This window comes from Oncorhynchus kisutch, linkage group LG17 (genome assembly GCF_002021735.2).
Source record: "Oncorhynchus kisutch isolate 150728-3 linkage group LG17, Okis_V2, whole genome shotgun sequence".
Classification (NCBI taxonomy): domain Eukaryota; kingdom Metazoa; phylum Chordata; class Actinopteri; order Salmoniformes; family Salmonidae; genus Oncorhynchus; species Oncorhynchus kisutch.
This window is the reverse complement of record NC_034190.2, coordinates 72,874,605-72,895,028: the sequence shown is the minus strand read 5'-3', so window position 1 is coordinate 72,895,028 and position 20,424 is coordinate 72,874,605. Positions and strand designations below refer to the sequence as shown.

Here is a 20,424-nt window from a genome sequence, read left to right as displayed (position 1 = left end):
TCAGTTTGATCTCAGGTTGATATTTGCTTTGAACTCACAAGGTCATTGTTGACAGATTTCAATGAATGAGGCTTGTCACGACTCATTTCAAAACCATATTTCCTCATTGTGTATTTCAAATATTTGTCTAAATATAAGATTTGTGTAAACATTAATATAGGCCAATGACTTGGTACAGTGCAGTACATTTAGTGCAGTGGGAGGATATGAATGAAGGTTGTAATGTAAAATGCGGCTACACGCTAGAGGCCTGGACACACAGAGCACATCATGGAAGTGGGACACAGTCCAGTGGAAACAAATGACAGAGTGCAGTAACCTACAGTACAGAAAGGGGCAGAGGGGAGGAGGAAGAAGGAATATGGAGGATGGACCTCTCCAACACTATCATCATTACGCAATGGAGCGTATGTTGGCATATGTTCAACAAACCCTGTGACCTGTATGTGAAGTAGACACTGAACGGCTACTGTAGTGTGTTCTCTCCTGGAACGGTAGATTTCCTGGACTGATAGCTTAATCAGGAAGCTACGGCCACAGAGACAGCCATAGAAATAGAATAGAGGCAGCCATAGAAATATAATTACTAGAATGGGAAAAGCTCCTCAGACCATGGCAATTCAACTGGAACACTCATGGGTACATTCAATATGGTCACCTGTGCATAAACCCATCAACTTGAATGGGAATTTTGGATATAGTCATTATTTTTGTAATATTTATTTAACTACGAAAGTCAGCTAAGAACAAATTCTTATTTACAATGACGGCCTATCCTGGCCAAATCCGGACGACACTGGGCCAATTGTGCACCGCCCTATGGGACTCCCAATCACAGCCAGATGTGATACAGCCTTGATTCGAACCAGGGATTCTAGTGACGCCTCTTGCACTGAGATGCAGTGCCTTAGACTGCTGTGTCACTCTCGGGTCCCATAGGGAGGCATCCAGGGTTGGGGAACCATTACGTTAAAACATTAAATGACTCAGCGCTTCTCTTGCTATCTATAGTGACTGACCTTATTCCTTTGGATCAACTGTCGGCAGTCTGAAGTTGATTCATGCCAGGTAGCATGCTTGAGTTACAAAGGGACCAAATTAATCACTTGTAATGAATGAGAAGGGCAGTTGCCCTCGTTTTAACTGTTTCATGTTTACTTCTAGAGTAGTTTGTGTGGCAATTAAATGTAAAAACATTTAGTACACATGAACGGTGTAGTTACTTCCTCAAGCTTATCGTCATCGTCCTGCCTTAATTACTGAAATTCAATCTCCACTGAGGCTTGTGAAGTGACCTTTGGACAGTCTACTATACTGTGAGTACATTAAGGTTGATACCTGGAGGCTAGTCTCTTCATCCACATCACTGACGGACAGTTTCGCTTACTTATCGGCCATTTTGACAGATGTGCTGGGGGTTTTATAGTACGATTGTGCAAATACAACTTTGCACCTGATTTTTGAGGGGGTTCGGTGATGCTAGCACTACATAATCGTAAACATACACATACAGTGTTAAGGGTTGAGAGAACCAAATAAAATGTGTTACATGCGCCAAATACAACAGGGAAGGGAAAGGTAATACCTAAGTCAGTTGAACAAATGAATGCATTCAACCAAAATGTGTTTTCTGCATTTAACCCAACCCCTCTGAATCAGACCGCTGCTGGGGGCTGCCTTAATCAACATCATAAGGCACCCAGGGAGCAGTTTTGGGGGGGTAACTGCCTTGACTGCTCAGGGATTCGAACCAGCAACCTTTCGGTTAATGGCCCAAATCTCTTAACCACCCAACACTCTTAACCGCTATACTACCTGCCACCCAACAGGTTTAGACATTCATGTGAAATGCCTACTTACAAGCCCTTTCCCAACAATGCAGAGTTCAAAAGTAAGAAAAATGGGTTAAAAAAACGTTTTTGTAGTAACACAACAAAAGAACAGTAATGAGGCTATATACCAGTACCAGTCAATGTGCAGGGGTATGAGGTAATTGAGATAATGTTTTCTCATTGTTAAAAATGTATCCAGGTAGGCCAGTTGAGAACAAGTTCTCATATATGTACATGTAGGTAGTGTTAAAGTGACAAGGCATTCAGGATAGATAATAAAGAGAGTAGCAGCAGCGTATGTGACGAGTGTGAACGTGTTGCGTATGTGGGATTGTGTGAGTGTGTGGCATCAATATACATGTGTGTGTGTTTTGTGTGCGTGAGCATATGTAGTTTGTGTGCGTGAGCATATGTAGTGTGTGTGTGTGCATCTGTGTGTGTGTTGGTGTTAGTGTGGTATGTGCAAGTGTGTGGGTAGAGTCCCTTGAGTGTGCATAGAGCTGGTGCAGGAGAGTCAGTGCAACTAAAAAGGCTGTCAAGCCTAATCATAAAAGAGGCTTTGTATGTCCGTGTGCCTGGACCATCAGTACTATTCCCAGCTCATTTAAATATAGTCCCGCTTACTATGTGTGTTACCTCTGGTTAACGTCAGTCCAAATAAAACAGGCAAGAAGAAACATAGCTGGAAATATACTGCACTGTGTAAAATCAACATACAAGCACATGTTAAACCTAAACCACCCTTTAGGACACACCTATAGTAGGCTATAGAACGCATAGACAGAATTATACATAAAATAAAATCATAGGTTTATGACATATAGAATGACATGGCCCTTCTCTGGACACTGTGTTAACTAACCTCCAAACGAGCTTCAATGCCATACAACACTCCTTCCGTGTCCTCCAACTGCTCTTAAATGCTAGTAAAACCAAATGCATGCTTTTCAACCGTTCGCTGCCTGCACCCGCCCGCCCGACTTGCATCACTACTCTGGATGGTTCTGACCTAGAATATGTGGACAACTACAAATACCTAGGTGTCTGGCTAGACTGTAAACTCTCCTTATTAAACATCTCCAATCCAAAATCAAATCTAGAATCGGCTTTCTATTTCGCAACAAAGCCTCCTTCACTCACGCCGCCAAACTTACCCTAGTAAAACTGACTATCCTACCGATCCTCAACTTCGGCGATGTCATCTACAAAATAGCTTCCAATACTCTACTCAGCAAACTGGATGCAGTCTATCACAGTGCCATCCGTTTTTGTTACCAAAATCCCTTATACCACCCCACCACTGTGACCTGTATGCACTAGTCAGCTGGCCCTCTACATATTCGTCGCCAGACCTACTGGCTCCAGGTCATCTATAAGTCTATTCTAGGTAAAGCTCCGCCTTATCTCAGCTCACTGGTCACGAAAACAACACCCACCCGTAGCACGCGATCCAACAGGTATATCTCACTGGTCATCCCAAAGCCAACACCTCCTTTGGCCGCCTTTCCTTCCAGTTCTCTGCTGCCAGTGACTGGAACGAATTGCAAAAATTGCTGAAGCTGGAGACTGATATTTCCCTCACTAACTTTAAACATCAGCTATCTGAGCAGCTAACCGATCACTGCAGCTGTACATAGTCCATCTGTAAATAGCCCACCCAATCTACCTACCTCATCCAATATTGTTTTTATTTACTTTCTGCTGTTTTGCACATCAGTATTTCTACTTGCACATCATCATCTGCTCATCTATAACTCCAGTGTTAATTTGCTAAAATGTAATTACTCTGCTACTATGGCCTATTTATTGCCTTATCTCCTCACGCCATTTGCACACACTGTATATAGACTTTCTTTTTTTTTGTAGTGTTAATGACTGTACCCTTGTTTATTCCATGTGTAACTCTGTGTTGTTGTTTGTGTAGCACTGCTTTATCTTGACCATGTCGCAGTTGTAAATGAGAACTCGTTCTCAACTAGCTTACCTGGTTAAATAAAGGTGAAATTAAAAAATTAAAAAATTAAACGTGATGGATTTATAGTACTTACAGCACTCAATTGGATGGGAGGAAACTTGCAGTGAGATGTGTTGCCCATTGGGTTGGGGTATGTGGACACGGAAGACCAGGCGCACACGAGTGTTCTTCCGTCCGATGTCCGTCTCGCCCTTCCTTAGCTCAATGTCAGCATTCCTGAGCTTCAGGATCCCAGCACAGTCGATTCTGTGAGAAACACACCAATATGAGATCTACTGTAAATGCTGTACCGGTACACAAATGTTGCATTATGATTACAACCGATATGTGTTCAATTAGTATGTTATTTTTCATTCATATCCTTGATTGAGCTTGCCTGGCACAATGGAACCAATAGAATCATGTTATCAGTGCAAATCTATCATGCCCATCTTGTGGCACTGGAGACAGGCTGAGTAAAAATGCCCAAAAGGTTAGAAGAAAACAAATACTATTTGAACCCAGTTCTGCAAAAGACAATGCTCTGTATGGGTGGTGTTCGGCATGTGTCACTACTCTAGCTACTCTCACATCGCTTTCATGTTGTTCTTGGGCTCCAGAGGGATCTCCAGAACTTTGGTGGAGTTGATAATCTTCTCGTAGCTGGTGGTGGTGACCGTCTTGCCCGTGATGCGGTGGACCTGGTAGAAGGCGTGAGGCTTCAGGATCCTGTCGTCTGCAGTCCCGATGAAGATCTGAAGGCCTAGGGGCTCCTTACCCCTGTAGCCATGCAACTGGAAGAAACATCAGAGGAAACTCCAATAAAACATTAAACAAAGTCAAGATGTTTACATTTTAAAAATGACACATTATAAAAAGTGTGAAGAACATTTCTACTCTACCAGTTCTTTTTCACTCCTTATATACACTGCACAAAAACTGGTAGGTACCCAGTGTTTTATTACATAGTTGAATTTATATAATGATTGTTTTTTCTAATTATTTTGCCAATAACTAGATGTATTTGTTTGCCAGTTTGCTGATAACAGTTTAGGCTGAACATAAAGCTTACACCCTGGTAGACACACACACTGCTGGAAACATTAGTATTTTCCAGTCCTCAACATTAGTATTCAGTCGAGTCTCAATTTACTGTTGAGAGTTAGAATAGTAGAATACACAAGGTGCAATTTCAAAACTTTGTTGAAGCAGTTTTCATCTTGTTACATGCCACTCACTGACAGTCCCTCAATTAGCCCATGTCAGTTGAAATAATGTTGATTGGTAAATTAGTCTAATTAGTCTAATTAGTCTAGCCAGCTTTCTACACTTGTTGTAATCATGGCCGAATTACCGATGGCCCCCACTGATTTTGTTAGTCACTCTCACTCAGATATCATATTATGTGAGCAAGACAAAGGAGATGATCGCGGACTACAGGAAAAGGCGGGCCGAACAGGCCCCCATTAACATCGACGGGGCTGTAGTGGAGTGGGTCGAGAGTTTCAAGTTCCTTGGTGTCCACATCACCAACGAACTATCATGGTCCAAACACACCAAGACAGTCATGAAGAGGGCACAATAAAACCTTTTCCCCCTCAGGATACTGAAAAGATTTGGCATGGGTCCTCAGATCCTCAAAAGGTTCTACAGCTGCACCATCGAGAGCATCCTGACCGGTTGCATCACCGCCCGGTATGGCAACTGCTCGGCATCTGAACGTAAGGTGCTACAGAGGGTAGTGTGTACAGCCCAGTACATCACTGGGGCCAAGCTTCCTGCCATCCAGAACCTATATAATAGGCGGTGTCAGAGGAAAGCCCATAAAATTGTCAGATTCCAGTCACCCAAGTTATAGACTGTTTTCTCTGCTACCGCACGGCAAGCGGTGCCGGAGCACCAAGTCTAGGACCAAAAGGCTCCTCAGCAGCTTCTTCCCCCAAGCCATAAGACTGCTGAACAATTAATCAAATGGCCACCGGACTATTTACATTGACCCCCCCCCCATTTGTTTTGTACACTGCTTCTACTCGCTGTTTATTATCTATGCATAGTCACTTCACCCCCACCTAAAAAAAAATTATCATAAGGTTTTGAAGTGTTTGTCCTATATCTAGAAGATATAAGAAAGCTCAGTAAATATTTGTGTTTTTTTTTGGAAACATATTTAACCCCTTATTTTTGTTGCCACAAAAATAAGGGGTTAAACATACTTCCATTAGTTTGTTTGGGTTATATTCAGACAAGTCCCGTGACACTGATGGGGGTCGTAGAGCAAAACAGAGAACACCATCATGTTTGTGAGAGTCTCCCCTTTCCATAGAGTGGTGACAAGCATTCGGACACTACAAACGTTTTCGTGAGAAGACTGATTTTCTTTTTGTCATGGTCTGACAAACACCGCTGTAGCTCTGCCACCTTCCACCTCAAATGCGGAAGGCCGACATAGGCGGATGATATCTCTGGCTTAAACTGACGGATTGTAATGGGGATTTTTTTATGATCTTACTTAGATTTATGCATGGGTGCGTTTAATAAACTCTTAAGGATTCATGTGTAGCGGCTAATTGTATAGCTAATAGTAAATGAGCTTGAACTTTAAAAAAATATTTTAAAAAAATTGGACGTCCCTGTCGGAGGATGGTTTCTGTTTGTCCTAAAGTAAATGGAATTCAAAAGAGCTACGTAGGAATAACTATGAGGAATAACTATGAATACTTGTTCGATTATGAGAAAATTAGACTGCCAAAGCCTTAGCTTTACCCTGTGAGCCAATGTTCCACGGACACTTTCAAGACAAAAGAAAGAAGGCAAGGTCTACGTTAATTCCAGTACTTCTCACGTTTCTATACAGTGGAGAGGTCTGGTGAATTGGAGGTGGCACATAGAAAATACATGTTTATAAAATGTAAAACTCCTAATCATAAATGTTTATCAAAGTCATTACATAAAATTGCAAATAAGCTGTAGGCCTAGTTGTCGACAATATTGAGCTAAATAAAGTCTGCCTTCAACCTCAGACGTCTACACTTTACGTACTTCTCTTTTAACTCGCACTACTAAACCCCCTATGTCTCTGTCACACACACACGCACAAACACAGTGTCAAGCTCATGACTTTTTAGACAGATACTTTTAGTTGCAAGTTCACGCTTTGTGGTTTTTGCATGCTTCCTTCCAAGGTAGTTGCTGGTCTCTCCACTAATCTGCATCTGTGTGTATGTATGTATGTGTGTATGTGTGTGTGTGTGTGTGTGTGTGTGTGTGTATATACACTGAGTGTATAAAACATTCCTAATATTAAGTTGCACCCTCTTTTGCCCTCAGAACAACCTCAATTCATCGGGGCATGGACTCTACAAGGTGTCGGAAACTACTGAGTATGAAAAAACTAGCAGTGTTGCAGCTCTTGATGCACTAAAACTGGTGCACCTACTACCATACCTCGTTCAAAGGCACTTAAATCTTTTGTCTTGCCCATTCACCCTCTGAATGGCACACAAATAATTATATATTATTGGATGTAATGCATTTGTATTTTGTATTGTTTTAGTGAGTATGTGTATTGTGGCCTTGTAATTGTCCTTAGCTGCCCTGGAACTACAGTGAAAATTAGCTTTTGGCTAACCCCGGCACATTTACATGAATTTTGCCTTATTGTACTATTGATCTTGATTAATGTGCACTGTCCCCTATAAATAAGTAAATACACAATCCATGTCTCAAGGCTTAAACATACTTATTTAACCTGTCTCCTCCCTTTCATCTACACCAGGTATTCCCAAACTGGGGTACGCGTAATGCCGTCGGGGGCACGCCAAATAAAAATGTGATTCACATGAAAAATATATATATTTTTGAATTTTAATTTATTCACATTTTCAAACAGTACATTTGTATTTTCCAATGGGGCTATACTGTCACGCCCTGACCTTAGAGAGACATTTTATTTCTCTATTTAGTTAGGTCAGGGTGTGATTTGGGGTGGGCATTCTATGTTGTCTATTTCTTTGTTTTGGCCGCATATGGTTCCCAATCAGAGGCAGCTGTCTATCGTTGTCTCTGATTGGGAATCATACTTAGGCAGCCCTTTTCCCACCTGTGTTTGTGGGTAGTTATTTTCTGTTTAGTCTCTGTTACCTGACAGAACTGTTGGATTCGTTTTGTTACTTTGTTCGAGTGTTTTTTGATAATAAAAGAAATCATGAACACTTTTCACGATGCGCTTTGGTCCACTCCTTCCGACGACAGGCGTTACATATACATTTGGGCGAGTTTCTTTTCTCGCCTGAGGAGCCACGTTTCACTGCCAAAAATAAAAGTTAACCATCTAGTGTTCAGCGAAATAACAACACAATGTCAAATACAGGTAGCCTAGTCAAATAATGAACATCCAATCACATTAGCCATTACTCTCCACAGGAGACCTTCACTCTTGCGCAGACATTTAGAAACTAAACATGACAATTTGAAAGATAAGCCACGGGAGTTTTTTGAACGAGAATAAAGACAACTTTCGAGAAGTAAGACGTGTATAAAAGACACAGATACCATTAAGAACAAGGGGCTAGAAGCATCTTATATGGTGAGCTACTGAGTGGCAAGGAAAGGCAAACCCCATACTATTGTGGAGGACTTAATTCAGATGCTGGGACAATGCTGGGGGAAAAGGCCCAAAAAGACTATACAGACAATGTCTCCAAACACTGCTTCACGACGCATCAGTGACATGGCAGGAGATGTTTTGAAACAATTACTACTTCACATACAAGCCAGTGAATTATATGCGTTACAGCTGGATGACTCAACAGATGTGGCGGGCCTGGCAAGGCTCCTGGTATGTTTATGGGGGGTCAATTAAGGAAGACATCCTCTTCTGCAAACCACTGGAAACCAGGACAACATGAGGATATTTTTAAAGTACGGGACAGCTTTGTGACATCAAATGGACTTGTGGTCAAGATGTGTTGGTATGGTTAACTTTGTTAAAGCAAGGCCCCTGAATTCTCGTGTATTTTCTGCATTATGCAATGATATGGGGCAGCGACCATGTAACACTTAACACATACAGAAGTGCGCTGGTTATAAAGGGGCAAAGTATTGACTTGTTTGTGTTTTTTTCTCTTCCCTTTTTCTCCCCAATTTCGTGGTATCCAATTGTTAGTTACTATCTTGTCTCATCGCTACAACTCCCGTACGGGCTCGGGAGAGACGAAGGTCGAGAGCCATGCGTCCTCCGAAACACAACCAGCGCGCATCCAACCCGGAAGCCAGCCGCACCAATGTGTCGGAGGAAACACCGTGTACCTAGCAACCTGGTCAGCGTGCACTGCGCCCGGCCCGCCACAGGAGTCGCTAGTGCACGAAGAGACAAGGATATCCCTACCGGCCAAACCCTCCCTAAACCGGACGACGCTAGGCCAATTGTACGTCGCCCCATGGACCTCCCGGTCGCGACCGGCTGTGACAGAGCCAGAGCTCGAACCCAGAGTCTCTGGTGGCACAGCTAGTACTGTAATGCAGTGCCTTAGAACACTGCGCCACGCGGGAGGACCTGACATGTTTTTTTAAATTGAGAGACAAGCCTAAAGTTCTTTACTGACCATAATTTTCCCTTGTCTGACCGCTTGCATGATGACGAGTTTCTCGCCTGAATGATCTGAATCTAGGATTACAGGGACTCTCCGCAATTATATTCAATGTGCAGGACAAAATTGAGGCTGATTAAGAAGTTGGAGCTCTTTTCTGTCTGTATTAACAAGCTTACGGACAATGTCAAAAGTGATATAGCGAAGCACCTGAGTGAGCAATTATGCAGGTAGTTTCCCGAAACGTATGACACAAACAACTGGATTCGTTATCCCTTTCATGCCCTGCCTCCAGTCCACTTACCGATATCTGAACAAGAGAGCCTCATCCAAATTGCAACAAGCGGTTCTGTAAAAATGTTATTTAATCAGAAGCTACTGCCAGATTTCCGGATAGGGCTGCACTCAGAGTTTCTTGCCTTGGCAAATCACGCTGTTAAGACACTGATGCCCTTTGCAGCAACGTACCTATGTGAGAGTGGATTCTCGGTCCTCAATAGCATGAAAACTAAATACAGACACAGACTGTGTATGGAAAATTATTTAAGACAGACTCTCTCAATATACAACCAACATTGCAGAGTTATGTGCATCCATTCAAGCCCACCCTCATTAACCTGTGGAGAGTTATTCACAATTTCTGATGAACAAATCAGGTTCTACATGTAAGATGGCTAAATAAAGAGAACAATTATTGATTATTATATTATTATTATTATTTGTGTCCTGGTCCTATAAGAGCTCTGTGTCACTTCCCACGAGCCGGGTTGTGACAAAAACTCACACTCATTATTATGTTTAATAAATGTATCGCATAGTATGTGTGGCAGGCTTACAATGATGGCAAAAAGCAACATTGGAGAGTGAGCTGACCCTGGTGCTAGAGGGGGTATGCAGCTGGAGGTTGAATGTTTGAATGGGTACGGGACTATAAAAAGTTTGTGAACCACTGATCTACACTGATTGAAGTGGATTTAACAAGTGACATCATTAAGGGATCATAGCTTTCACATGGATTGGTGGCTCCTTCACACACTGGTCTCATGACAGTGTTTCAGGAGACAGGAGTGATGAGCTTTTAGTCAGGCATACTCATGTGAAAAAATTAAAAGCAAAAATGTAACGTTTTGTTACCTTTTGACACAATTTATACATGCTGTATAGAGTTAGCAGCACTTCTTTACATGTTCAATGTAAGCTGAACTTAAAGTACAACTGGCAAGAAACAACTTCCCTGAGAGAAAACAGCCTGTGGTATCGATATTGTTCAGAAACGGTTATTCTAGTGTCAAAATTGACTACAAAGTGTAAATAGGATAATTTTGGTCATAAAGTCAGTCTCGTTCAAAACGGAGGTTTGTAAATTAGTTCGTCATGACTTGAGAGTTTGGTATTGATTTCAACAATGCTCACTTGCCCACTAACACGGTATACACATCTGCAGCGATTGCACTCTATCCAATCCAACTGCAGAATACACAGACAGTGTGACAGACTGCCCAGCAGATCAGACTTTGTTAACAGATTTATTCTTAAATGGATTCAATCTTTTTTTCCCTCGTCAATCTACAAACAATACCCCATAATGACAAATCGAAGACAGGTTTTTAGAAATGTTTGTACATTTTTGCAAATGCATTCACATAAGTGTTCAGACCCTTTGCTATGAGACTCAAAATTGAGCCCAGGTGCATCCTGTTTCCATTGATCATCCTTGATGTTTCTATAACTTGATTGGAGTCCACCTGTGGTAAATTCAATTGATTGGACATGATTGGGAAAGGCACACACCTGTCTATATAAGGTGCTACAGATGACAATGCATGTCAGAGCAAAAAGCAAGCCATGAGGTTGATGGAATTGTCCGTAGAGCTCCAAGACAGGATTGTGTTGAGGCACAGATCTGGGGCAGGGAACAAAAACATCCAAGAACATAGTGACCTCCATAATTCTTAAATGAAAGAAGTTTGGAACCACCAAGACTCTTCCTGGCTGCCCGGCCAAACAGAGCAATTGGGGGAGAAGGGTCTTGGTCAGGGAGGTGACCAAGAACCAGATGGTCACTCTGACAGAGCTCCAGAGTTCCTCTGTGGAGATGGGAGAACCTTCCAGAAGGAAAACCATCTCTGCAGCACTCCACCAATCAGGCCTTTATGGTAGTGGTCAGATGGAAGCCACTCTTCAGTAAAAGGAACAGCCCGCTTGGAGTTTGACAAAAGGAACCTAAAGGACTGACATACCTTGAGAAACAAGATTCTCTGGTCTGATGAAACCAGGGTTGAACTCTTTGGCCTGAATGCCAAGTGTCACGTCTGGAGGAAACCTGGCACCATCCCTACGGTGAAGCATGGTGGTGGCAGCATCATTCTGTGGGGATGTTTTTCAGTGCCAGGGACTGGGAGACTAGTCAGGATCGATGGAAAGATTAACGGAGAAAAGTACAGAGATCCTAGATGAAAACCTGCTCCAGAGCGCTCGTGACTTCAGACTGGGGTGACGGTTCACCTTCGAAACAGGACAACGACCCTAAGCACACAGCCAAGACAGCGCAGTATTGGCTTCAGGACAAGTCTCTGAATGTCCTTGAGTGACCCAGCCAGAGCCCGGACTTGAACCCGATCAAACATGCCTGGAGAGACCTAAAAATAGCTGTGCAGCAACGCTCTCCATCCATCCCTTGAGAGGATCTGCAGAGAAGAATAGGAGCTCCCCAAATACAGGTGTGCCAAGCATGTAGCACCATACCCAAGAAGACTCAAGGCTGTAATGCTGCCAAAGGTGCTTCAACAAAGTAGTGAGTAAAGGGTCTGAATACTTATGTAAATATATTTATTTTAATACATTTGCAAACATTTCAAAAAACTGTTTTTGCTTTGTCATTATGGGGCATTGTGTGCAGAGTGATTTTGGAATAAGGGGGTAACGTAACAAAATGTGGAAAAAGTCGAGAGGTCTGAATAATTTTCCAAATGCACTGTACCTAAGTCAACATTTCACATTTAACTTGATAAATGCTGCATCAGACACCTGTGCTAGATGTAAAATTGTGCGACTAAACCTTCTCTACAAAAACGTCTCAATTAATGACAGATTTATTGAGTCCTCTTAGATTCAGTCGGACTATTTTGAGGAAGTGATACTGGCTTTGTTCCTATGGTGTCTCATGGGGGACAAACATCAGTAACTGCCACCGAACTCAACCTCAAGACAAAAATCTTGTTTTCTTAGTGAGCAACAGAGAAATAGATGTGGAATCAGTGCGTTCAGAAGCTCTTTAATAGAAGACATTTCCACATGTTGACGGTCGTCTGTATATTTTAAGCAGGGCCTATAATTTTCAGTTCATATTTTAACGTTTCCACGGCAACGTAATGAAAGCTTCCTTGTGGTTGTTGACTGTCAGAACCTGGCCGAGTGGAAATGAAGCATTTCTCACTTTCTATTTTCTGTCTCTCACGGTCAGTGAGTTGTGCCTGGTGTCATCCAATCATGTGGCTGGCTAGGCACGTCCAAACTCCCTCCCAGTCCCAGACTGAACTCTTCACTTTACTTTTCCCAGTCCCCCTCATTCTGACTCACTCACTGCAACCATGGCAACCGGCTTCTCAAATGGCCTGTTTAGTATTTGCTGCAGTAGACTATTTTACTCACTGTGTCAGACTCAGCTACCTTTGTTCAACACCACGTATTCATGTCACTTTATGACCAAAAATGTTCATATTTACACTTTGTAGTAAATTTGATACTAGAATAAATGTTTCTGAACAATATCGATGCCACAAAGGCCATTTTCTCTCAGATAAGTTATTGCCTTCAGTTGCCCTTCAAGTTCAGCTTACATTTCTGTTTTTCATATGAGTATGCCTGACTAAAAGTTCACCACTCCTGTCTCCTGAGACAACTGTCATGAGACCAGTGTATAAAGGGGTTAGGGTTAGGGGTGTAGATGAAAGTGAGGGGCCAGGGTAATGAAGAATTTGTAAGCCTTGAGACAATTGAGACATGGATTGTGTATGGGTGCCATTCAGAGGGTGAATGGGCAAGACAAAAGATTTAAGTGCCTTTAAATGGGGTTTGGTAGTAGGTGCCAGGCACACCAGTTTGAGTGTTTAAAGAACTGTAATGCTGCTGGGTTTTTCACACTCAACAGTTTCCTGTGTGTATCAAGAATGGTCCACCACCCAAAGGACATCCAGCCAACTTGACACAACGGTGGGAAGCAGTGGAGTCAACATGGGTCAGCATCTCTGTGGACCTCTTGACACCTTATAGAGCCCATGCTAAGACGAATTGAGGCTGTTCTGAGGGCAAAAGGGTCATTCCTAATGTTTGGTATACTCAATGTATATTGTTCATAGAAAATTCAATAAATAATAGTCTAGGATGGTTTTACTGTAGTAAGTATGGGAGTTAGTGTGAGGATACATTAGCTGCCATGTATAAGACATCAGTGCAAGATATAACTCATTTCAGTGAGTGTGGCAGGCTGCTAGGATGAAAAGAGAGGAGTGAGAGATAGAGGGAGAGAGAAAAGATGAGGTAAAGGATGACAGAGCATACACGGTAACACACAGTAGTCATTTTCATAAGCCAGGCCCTGGGGCAGTAGTACCACATGCTGTAATGATGAATAGGAAATACCATTACACCAAACAGGCCTTCCTATTCAGAGTGCCCTACATTAAAATGGGCTACCTGGAGCCATAAAGGGTTCTTTGCCTGTCCCTCTTTGGTTTTAGGAGATATTTTAACTTTTTGCTGCAAGGTACTGTAGATTCCTTTCACCAAATGGTTCCTAAAGGGTTCTTGATGGTTCTTCATTTGTTGAAAACGTTCTACATGGAACCAAAAAAGGTTCCCAAAAGCACCTCCTTTTCTAAGAGTGATACAGAGCCAGCGGCGTACCTGGACGACAGGATGACCTCCAGTGGGGGCTTTGACCGCTCCCCTGCTCCCCTCTGTCTCATAGTGGGCTCGGTGATGAGGCTTGGGCTGCACGTCAACATGGAGCTCGTACTGGTCTGTATGGCTGGGGACAGGCCATTCCAGAGGGGGCAGAGAAGAAAATGGGATGCTACAGGAAATATGGAAAAAAGGGTTAATTGTCTGTGATTAGGCTTCCTAAAGCGTGGCTCCTAATGTAGTCATATAACTGATACAATGTAATAGACACTACATCTTATTCATAATATGGGTGTGTCCCTGGTTAGGCAGAAAGTATTCCACTGCACCCTTTATCTATACAGTACAGGCTTCCTACACCATTCACCTGCAAAGGTTGGGGACCAGCTGCTTGGTCCAGATGGGAGGGATCACAAAGAAGGACTCTGCCCCAGTTTTACTCTTAACGTCTTGCTCACAGGACACCAGGTAGTTGACCTCCCTGTGGTTCTCTGGGTAGAGGGCGTACGCCTGGTTGGCAGTCTTCACTACCTTGGTGGGGACCAGACCAGGCTGGACAGTGCCGTAGCCGTTCATGGCCTCAACAATACTGTTGGGGGTCCCGTAATGGGCACTTGCGTTCTGTTGGGAGTGCTCCCCGTGGCCCCCGTGTGGGGAGGGACTGCGGGAACAGATCCCAGTGACCAGGCTGGGATTCCTGTACATGTCGTAGGTGCGCTTGCCCTGTGGCGAGGTGGAGCGGGATCCTGGCCTAATGGATGGGGAGGGCGAACGGGGGCCAAGGCAGCCCTCCTCAGTACGGGGGGAAGTGCCTGGGGATGTGCGGGGGGAGCCGGTGTGGATGTTCTGGAAGCGGGGGCAGAGGTCTCCGGCCCCGGTCTGGCCACTACTTGGGGACACGCAAGGGGAGGCCCAGGGGGAATAGCTCTCCGAGTGCCAGCTGGTGGAGGAGTTGCTGCTGGCTGGGCTCAGGCACTGGGGCTCTCGGTATACCAGGCTGTCGTGGCCAGGGACGGTCAGAGTGGGCCGGGGACTGATGTTCAGAGGGTGGTTCTGTAGGGAGTCTCGTCCATGGCTGTAGAGCTCACGTGACGGAGTGATCTCGATCCTGGGGCTCAGGGCGATACCCCCAGGCCTGGTGTGGTCCAGGTAGTTTTTAGCCTCCAGGTGTTCATAACCAGAAAGGCTCTCTGGGTTGTGCTTGCTGCACTTGATGTCGTAGGGGGAAGTCTCCTCCAGGGGGTATGCCAGATGAGATGCAGCACTGAGGACTCTCAGTGAGGAGAGATTTGGCTCATCTGCTGAAAGGTAGATAAGGAACAAGGAAGAGAAATGATCAGAAGAAAATATTATTTATAAAAACGGACTGTCCATTGTCTGTAAAATTACTGAAGATATTACGTTTTCTCCGAAATCACACATCTTACAAAACCTTGGATCCATGTTTGCAATACACATGAGACCCACATTAAACAGAAATTAAATGTGCTTTGAATTCAACAAACAACCATTTCAAATAATAATGTTGTCAATCATTTTTATTCAATCCTTTTGATCAGTTTGATTAACAATCATTGAAAACAAAAGGTTTAGGTGTGGAAACTATCCACATCATCAAATGGGGCCCCTTGTGACTGTTAGAATATTTGTAAACCTTAAAGCATGCACATAAAACAAATGACAGATTATGTTTTCCAGTTAGAAAGTGTGTTGAAACAAGCTAGCCATGATTATACAATGTATACAGACATCCAGAGCAAATGCAGGATCAATTGTATAATTTTTGTGAGAAAAAAAATCAATTTCCTTTTAGTAATGTTTCCTTGAACTATAAGTGGAAGGAAAATAGCATTCTGTCAAAATCACATCGCTGTTTATTTGTTTGACGCCACTGCATTTAACGTTTTACGTTGAAAAGTAATATAAGCATCTAAAATGTGAAAAGTGCGCGGGAGACTTGACAAGCCATTGGACAAACCTTGATCTTCCCCGGGAAAGTTGTTGCAAGGTGGTTCATATTCAAACAGGTAATCAAACTCCAACTCATCTTGGCAGTTTACTTGACTCAGTTCCTCTTCCAGCCCTAACTCACTAGGGTCTTTTCTGTCGTAAAACGAGCTCATCTGTCTTATTGAATCAATCTACTTATAATAAAAATTAAAGGAAGCAGATATTTTGTATAATCAATGATGTTACTCTGGCAGTTCTCTTCATCCACGAAGGCCTTGCGATGTCAGAGGCCTTGACGGAGGTGGATAGGCTATGATAGAATCTTCACTTTGCTCAATTGAAGCGATAATACGCCACTGATGCCTCAGTAAAAAAAAAATGCGAAAAGAACGAGCAGCGAGTGCAACGTAATAGCAGCTAAACTTCCTCTTTCAAACTAAACCTCATATAGAGAGATAAGGCGTGTCTATTTTCATATAGAAGCCCTAAATAAATACGGTGCAAGGTGTCAAAGGCGGAGTGATCACGCCTCCCTATGATCATTGACAGAACAGCTGCAGGTGCACAACTTCATAGTGATGAGTTGCATTCAGTGGTACAGTTGATGTGCTGCTGCCCCCGGGTGTCTGGCACCAAGCAATTACGCATGGCATATAGGGATATCTTACTGTAACTTTTAATACAAACTAAAGATATGCCCAACTAGAGTCGCCTTATATAGCCTACAGTATGAAAGGATGCTAGACAGGCTTCCTGTTATATTCATCAAAGGTGTAGGGACTGGGTGAAATCTGTGAATCCCAAAAATTGTAATTATAAAGATGTTTAACAAAACCTGCACATGACAGTATTCATACTTTGTTTTTTTGTGGTAAATGTGAATGATTGTTTTATTTTTTATAATGGTTTCATAAACATACCTTGTCCATAATGTAGATGAGGATGGTACATGTGATTTGCATAACATACCAATACTAATTGACATACCTTTGTGTGCCTCCTTGTCTGTATGCCTTCAGCCACAAAAGTGAGCAGTTCAGTCATCTGCACCCAATACAGCCAGCCTTCAACATGTTCTTATAGCCTACATATTCTCACCTCTTTGATAATTGATATCCATTGAATTGTGTCCATTTTCTGTTTCAGAAAGATTTGCACAAATATAAAAAGATAGATGGTATCATCATAAAACACTATCAATTTAGATCATATAGGGGGACAAACCTTACCTTAAATTGAGGAGATCTTTACATTGTTCAGATAAGTGCCTGCCTCTGCTGTCCTTTCAAATTTAAAATCAAATGTTTTAGTTGGGCAGTTAGGTTCCTGCAAGAACCCCCACCAACTAAGGAGGTTCCTCGATAAACCCCACCTCTTATGGGGTTCTTGGAAGAACCTTTTGGGGGTCATTTTCCGTGCCAAGAACGCTAAGGTTCTTCTAAGAACTTTGAGCATCTTAGAAGAACCCTCGTTGAACATCAATTTTTTTGAGTGAAGGCAGTACTGTAGACTAGGTTGAAGATACCCAGGTCAGGACAACCTAATAATTCATGAGGAAGCTTTTAAAAATAAACAGATTCATGGGACCAATGTCGTTGCTAACCAGCATCGCTGGTCCCATTGTTTAGAATTCTTCCTAATGTATGCAGAGTTATGGAATATTAGAATCCTCTTGTAGACAGGCCCCCACCCGCTATACGTAACCAAGATGACACTTAGTTGGTTGTACTCATGAAACAGCACGAATGTACCTCTGTTCAAACTGCACATCCCAGGGTGCAATGTGCTCAGTCGGATCGTACTAAAAAACAACATTATGTGGCCCAAAACCAGGGCCCTCATTCATAAAGCATCTCAGATTAGGAGTGCTGATCTAGGAGTGCTGATCTCAGTTTAGCATGTTCAATTATAATAAATATGATTACAAGGACAATGGGAACTGATCCTAGATCAGCACTCCTTCTCTGAGACGCTATATGAATACGAGCCCTGATTTACATTGAATTGAGAGAGCCTGACTTCTGGTCCCAGATCTGTTTGTGCTGTGGCATGACAATGACCATAGGAGTTGATTAAACAGCACACACATATCTAGGATCAGGCTAGAGAAAGTTGACAGATTATTGTAATTTAAACCTCAGCCTGCGCTCCTTGGTGTCTAAACATGTTTTTTAATAGGATACTTAATATTTGTGATAAACTTGACAGTGAAACAACACCATTTGTAGTTATTACACCTGCAAACCCTAAAGTATCAGCTATTACAGTACAACCATTGTTATAGCATTGTAATAACATCTTGTAATAACACCATACCGCAATAGCTATATTGTAAAAGTTTACAGCAGAAGTCTGAAATATGTGTGGGTCCTACTCCTAATTGCTCTTAGCAACAATAACTGAAAAAGAGTCCCATGCTAAAATTAGGTGCAGCCTAATAATGCCTTGATGGCAAAACACGTGTGAAAGGGCTTATTAATGAAATACACATTTTTATCATTTGTTAAATGTATTAATTCCAAACCAAACTGTTAAATAGCCATGCATATCTTACCTGAAAGTCTCTTGCCTTGGCATTGTCATCATACTGAACTCCCAAGGACGGTCAACATACTGAACTCCCAAGGACGGTCAACATACTGAACTCCCAAGGACTGTCAACATACTGAACTCCCAAGGACTGTCAACATACTGAACTCCCAAGGACTGTCAACATACTGAACTCCCAAGGACTGTCAACATACTGAACTCCCAAGGACGGTCAACATACTGAACTCCCAAGGACTGTCAACATACTGAACTCCCAAGGACTGTCAACATACTGAACTCCCAAGGACTGTCAACATACTGAACTCCCAAGGACGGTCAACATACTGAACTCCCAAGGACGGTCAACATACTGAACTCCCAAGGACGGTCAACATACTGAACTCCCAAGGACGGTCAACATACTGAACTCCCAAGGACGGTCAACATACTGAACTCCCAAGGACGGTCAACATACTGAACTCCCAAGGACGGTCAACATACTGAACTCCCAAGGACGGTCAACATACTGAACTCCCAAGGACGGTCAACATACTGAACTCCCAAGGACGGTCAACATACTGAACTCCCAAGGACGGTCAACATACTGAACTCCCAAGGACGGTCAACATACTGAACTCCCAAGGACGGTCAACATACTGAACTCCCAAGGACGGTCAACATACTGAACTCCCAAGGACAGTCAACATACTGAACTCCCAAGGACAGTCATCATACTGAACTCCCAGCCTACCCAGTCAACATACTGAACTCACAATTAATAATGCAAATGAAATCATGTCCCATCCCATAGGCTTTAGGTAACAGCTAACAATGTCTATTATACATCTTTACCATTATAGTATTATTATGAATTTTGATACATTACTGCCCATTATAGAGTCATTAATGTTATTTTAAGAATGAGGTTAGCCTATTGGTAATACATGTAAACTATTAGAATTATAACCTGAAGCGTCATATTCATGTGACTACAATGACGTATAACCCCTACATTAGCCTACCTTACACGGCGCTATAGTGTTCCCCAATGGCTGTCCTGGGGGCATGTAATAGCGAATCGCCTGGTAGGCTATAGGTTGATCAACTCACGGGCGTCAGTTATTTCCCAAACCACTAATTGTACAGATATACCACATACGTTAGACAACTAACGAGTCCATAAACCCTATTTTGTCGAATATACAATGTAAAATTACATGTACATACGTCCAGGACTAGGCTATTAGGCTATTCGAAAATCAATAGGGTTGATAAATTACCAGATTATCACAATTCAGCACGCGGCATCCATACCTTGATCCATCGACCTCATGTTGTGGTACTGTGCCAATCTCCAAGATTCTCTAAACATTTGGAATACTGTAAAAATTATTATAAAAAAATATTATCCTATCATAGCATTAGAAATCCACTCGCGTAAAAGGCTAAATAAAAATGAAGTATTAGACGTCCAATAGTAGTTTATAAATTCAGAAACATGGAGCTAAAATAGACTCCAGCAAGCTATAGTTGAACTTCTTTTCCTTACTCTGAGGATTACTTGAGTATCAAGAGCGGGTTCCTTCCCTGCTCTGGGTGTTTATAATGGTCCAATGCTGTAAAATAACGGGATTCCCTCAGTGTTTCCTCCTGTTTATGCACTTCGCCA

The 20,424-nt window shown here is 42.6% G+C and overlaps 1 protein-coding gene across 5 annotated transcripts in view; it reads right to left on the bottom strand.

Moving 5' to 3' along the window:
* LOC109908258 (nuclear factor of activated T-cells, cytoplasmic 2) overlaps positions 1 to 20,173 on the bottom strand; it is a 53,864-nt gene extending 33,691 nt beyond the window's left edge. Inside the window, exons 1-5 of one of the 5 annotated variants that reach the window (XM_031794548.1) lie at positions 20,070 to 20,173; positions 14,644 to 15,577; positions 14,280 to 14,448; positions 4,378 to 4,580; positions 3,881 to 4,053 (exon numbers count right to left, since the gene is read on the bottom strand). In XM_031794548.1, the coding sequence (XP_031650408.1) occupies positions 3,881 to 4,053; positions 4,378 to 4,580; positions 14,280 to 14,448; positions 14,644 to 15,577; positions 20,070 to 20,127 (1,537 nt within the window). In that variant the 5' untranslated portion in view covers positions 20,128 to 20,173. Of the gene's footprint in view, positions 1 to 3,880; positions 4,054 to 4,377; positions 4,581 to 14,279; positions 14,449 to 14,643; positions 15,578 to 16,254; positions 17,064 to 20,069 lie in introns of those variants that run through there. The other 4 variants (XM_020506851.2, XM_020506850.2, XM_031794547.1 and 1 more) reach the window with 4 other exon arrangements.
* Between the last annotated feature and the right edge of the window lie 251 nt (positions 20,174 to 20,424).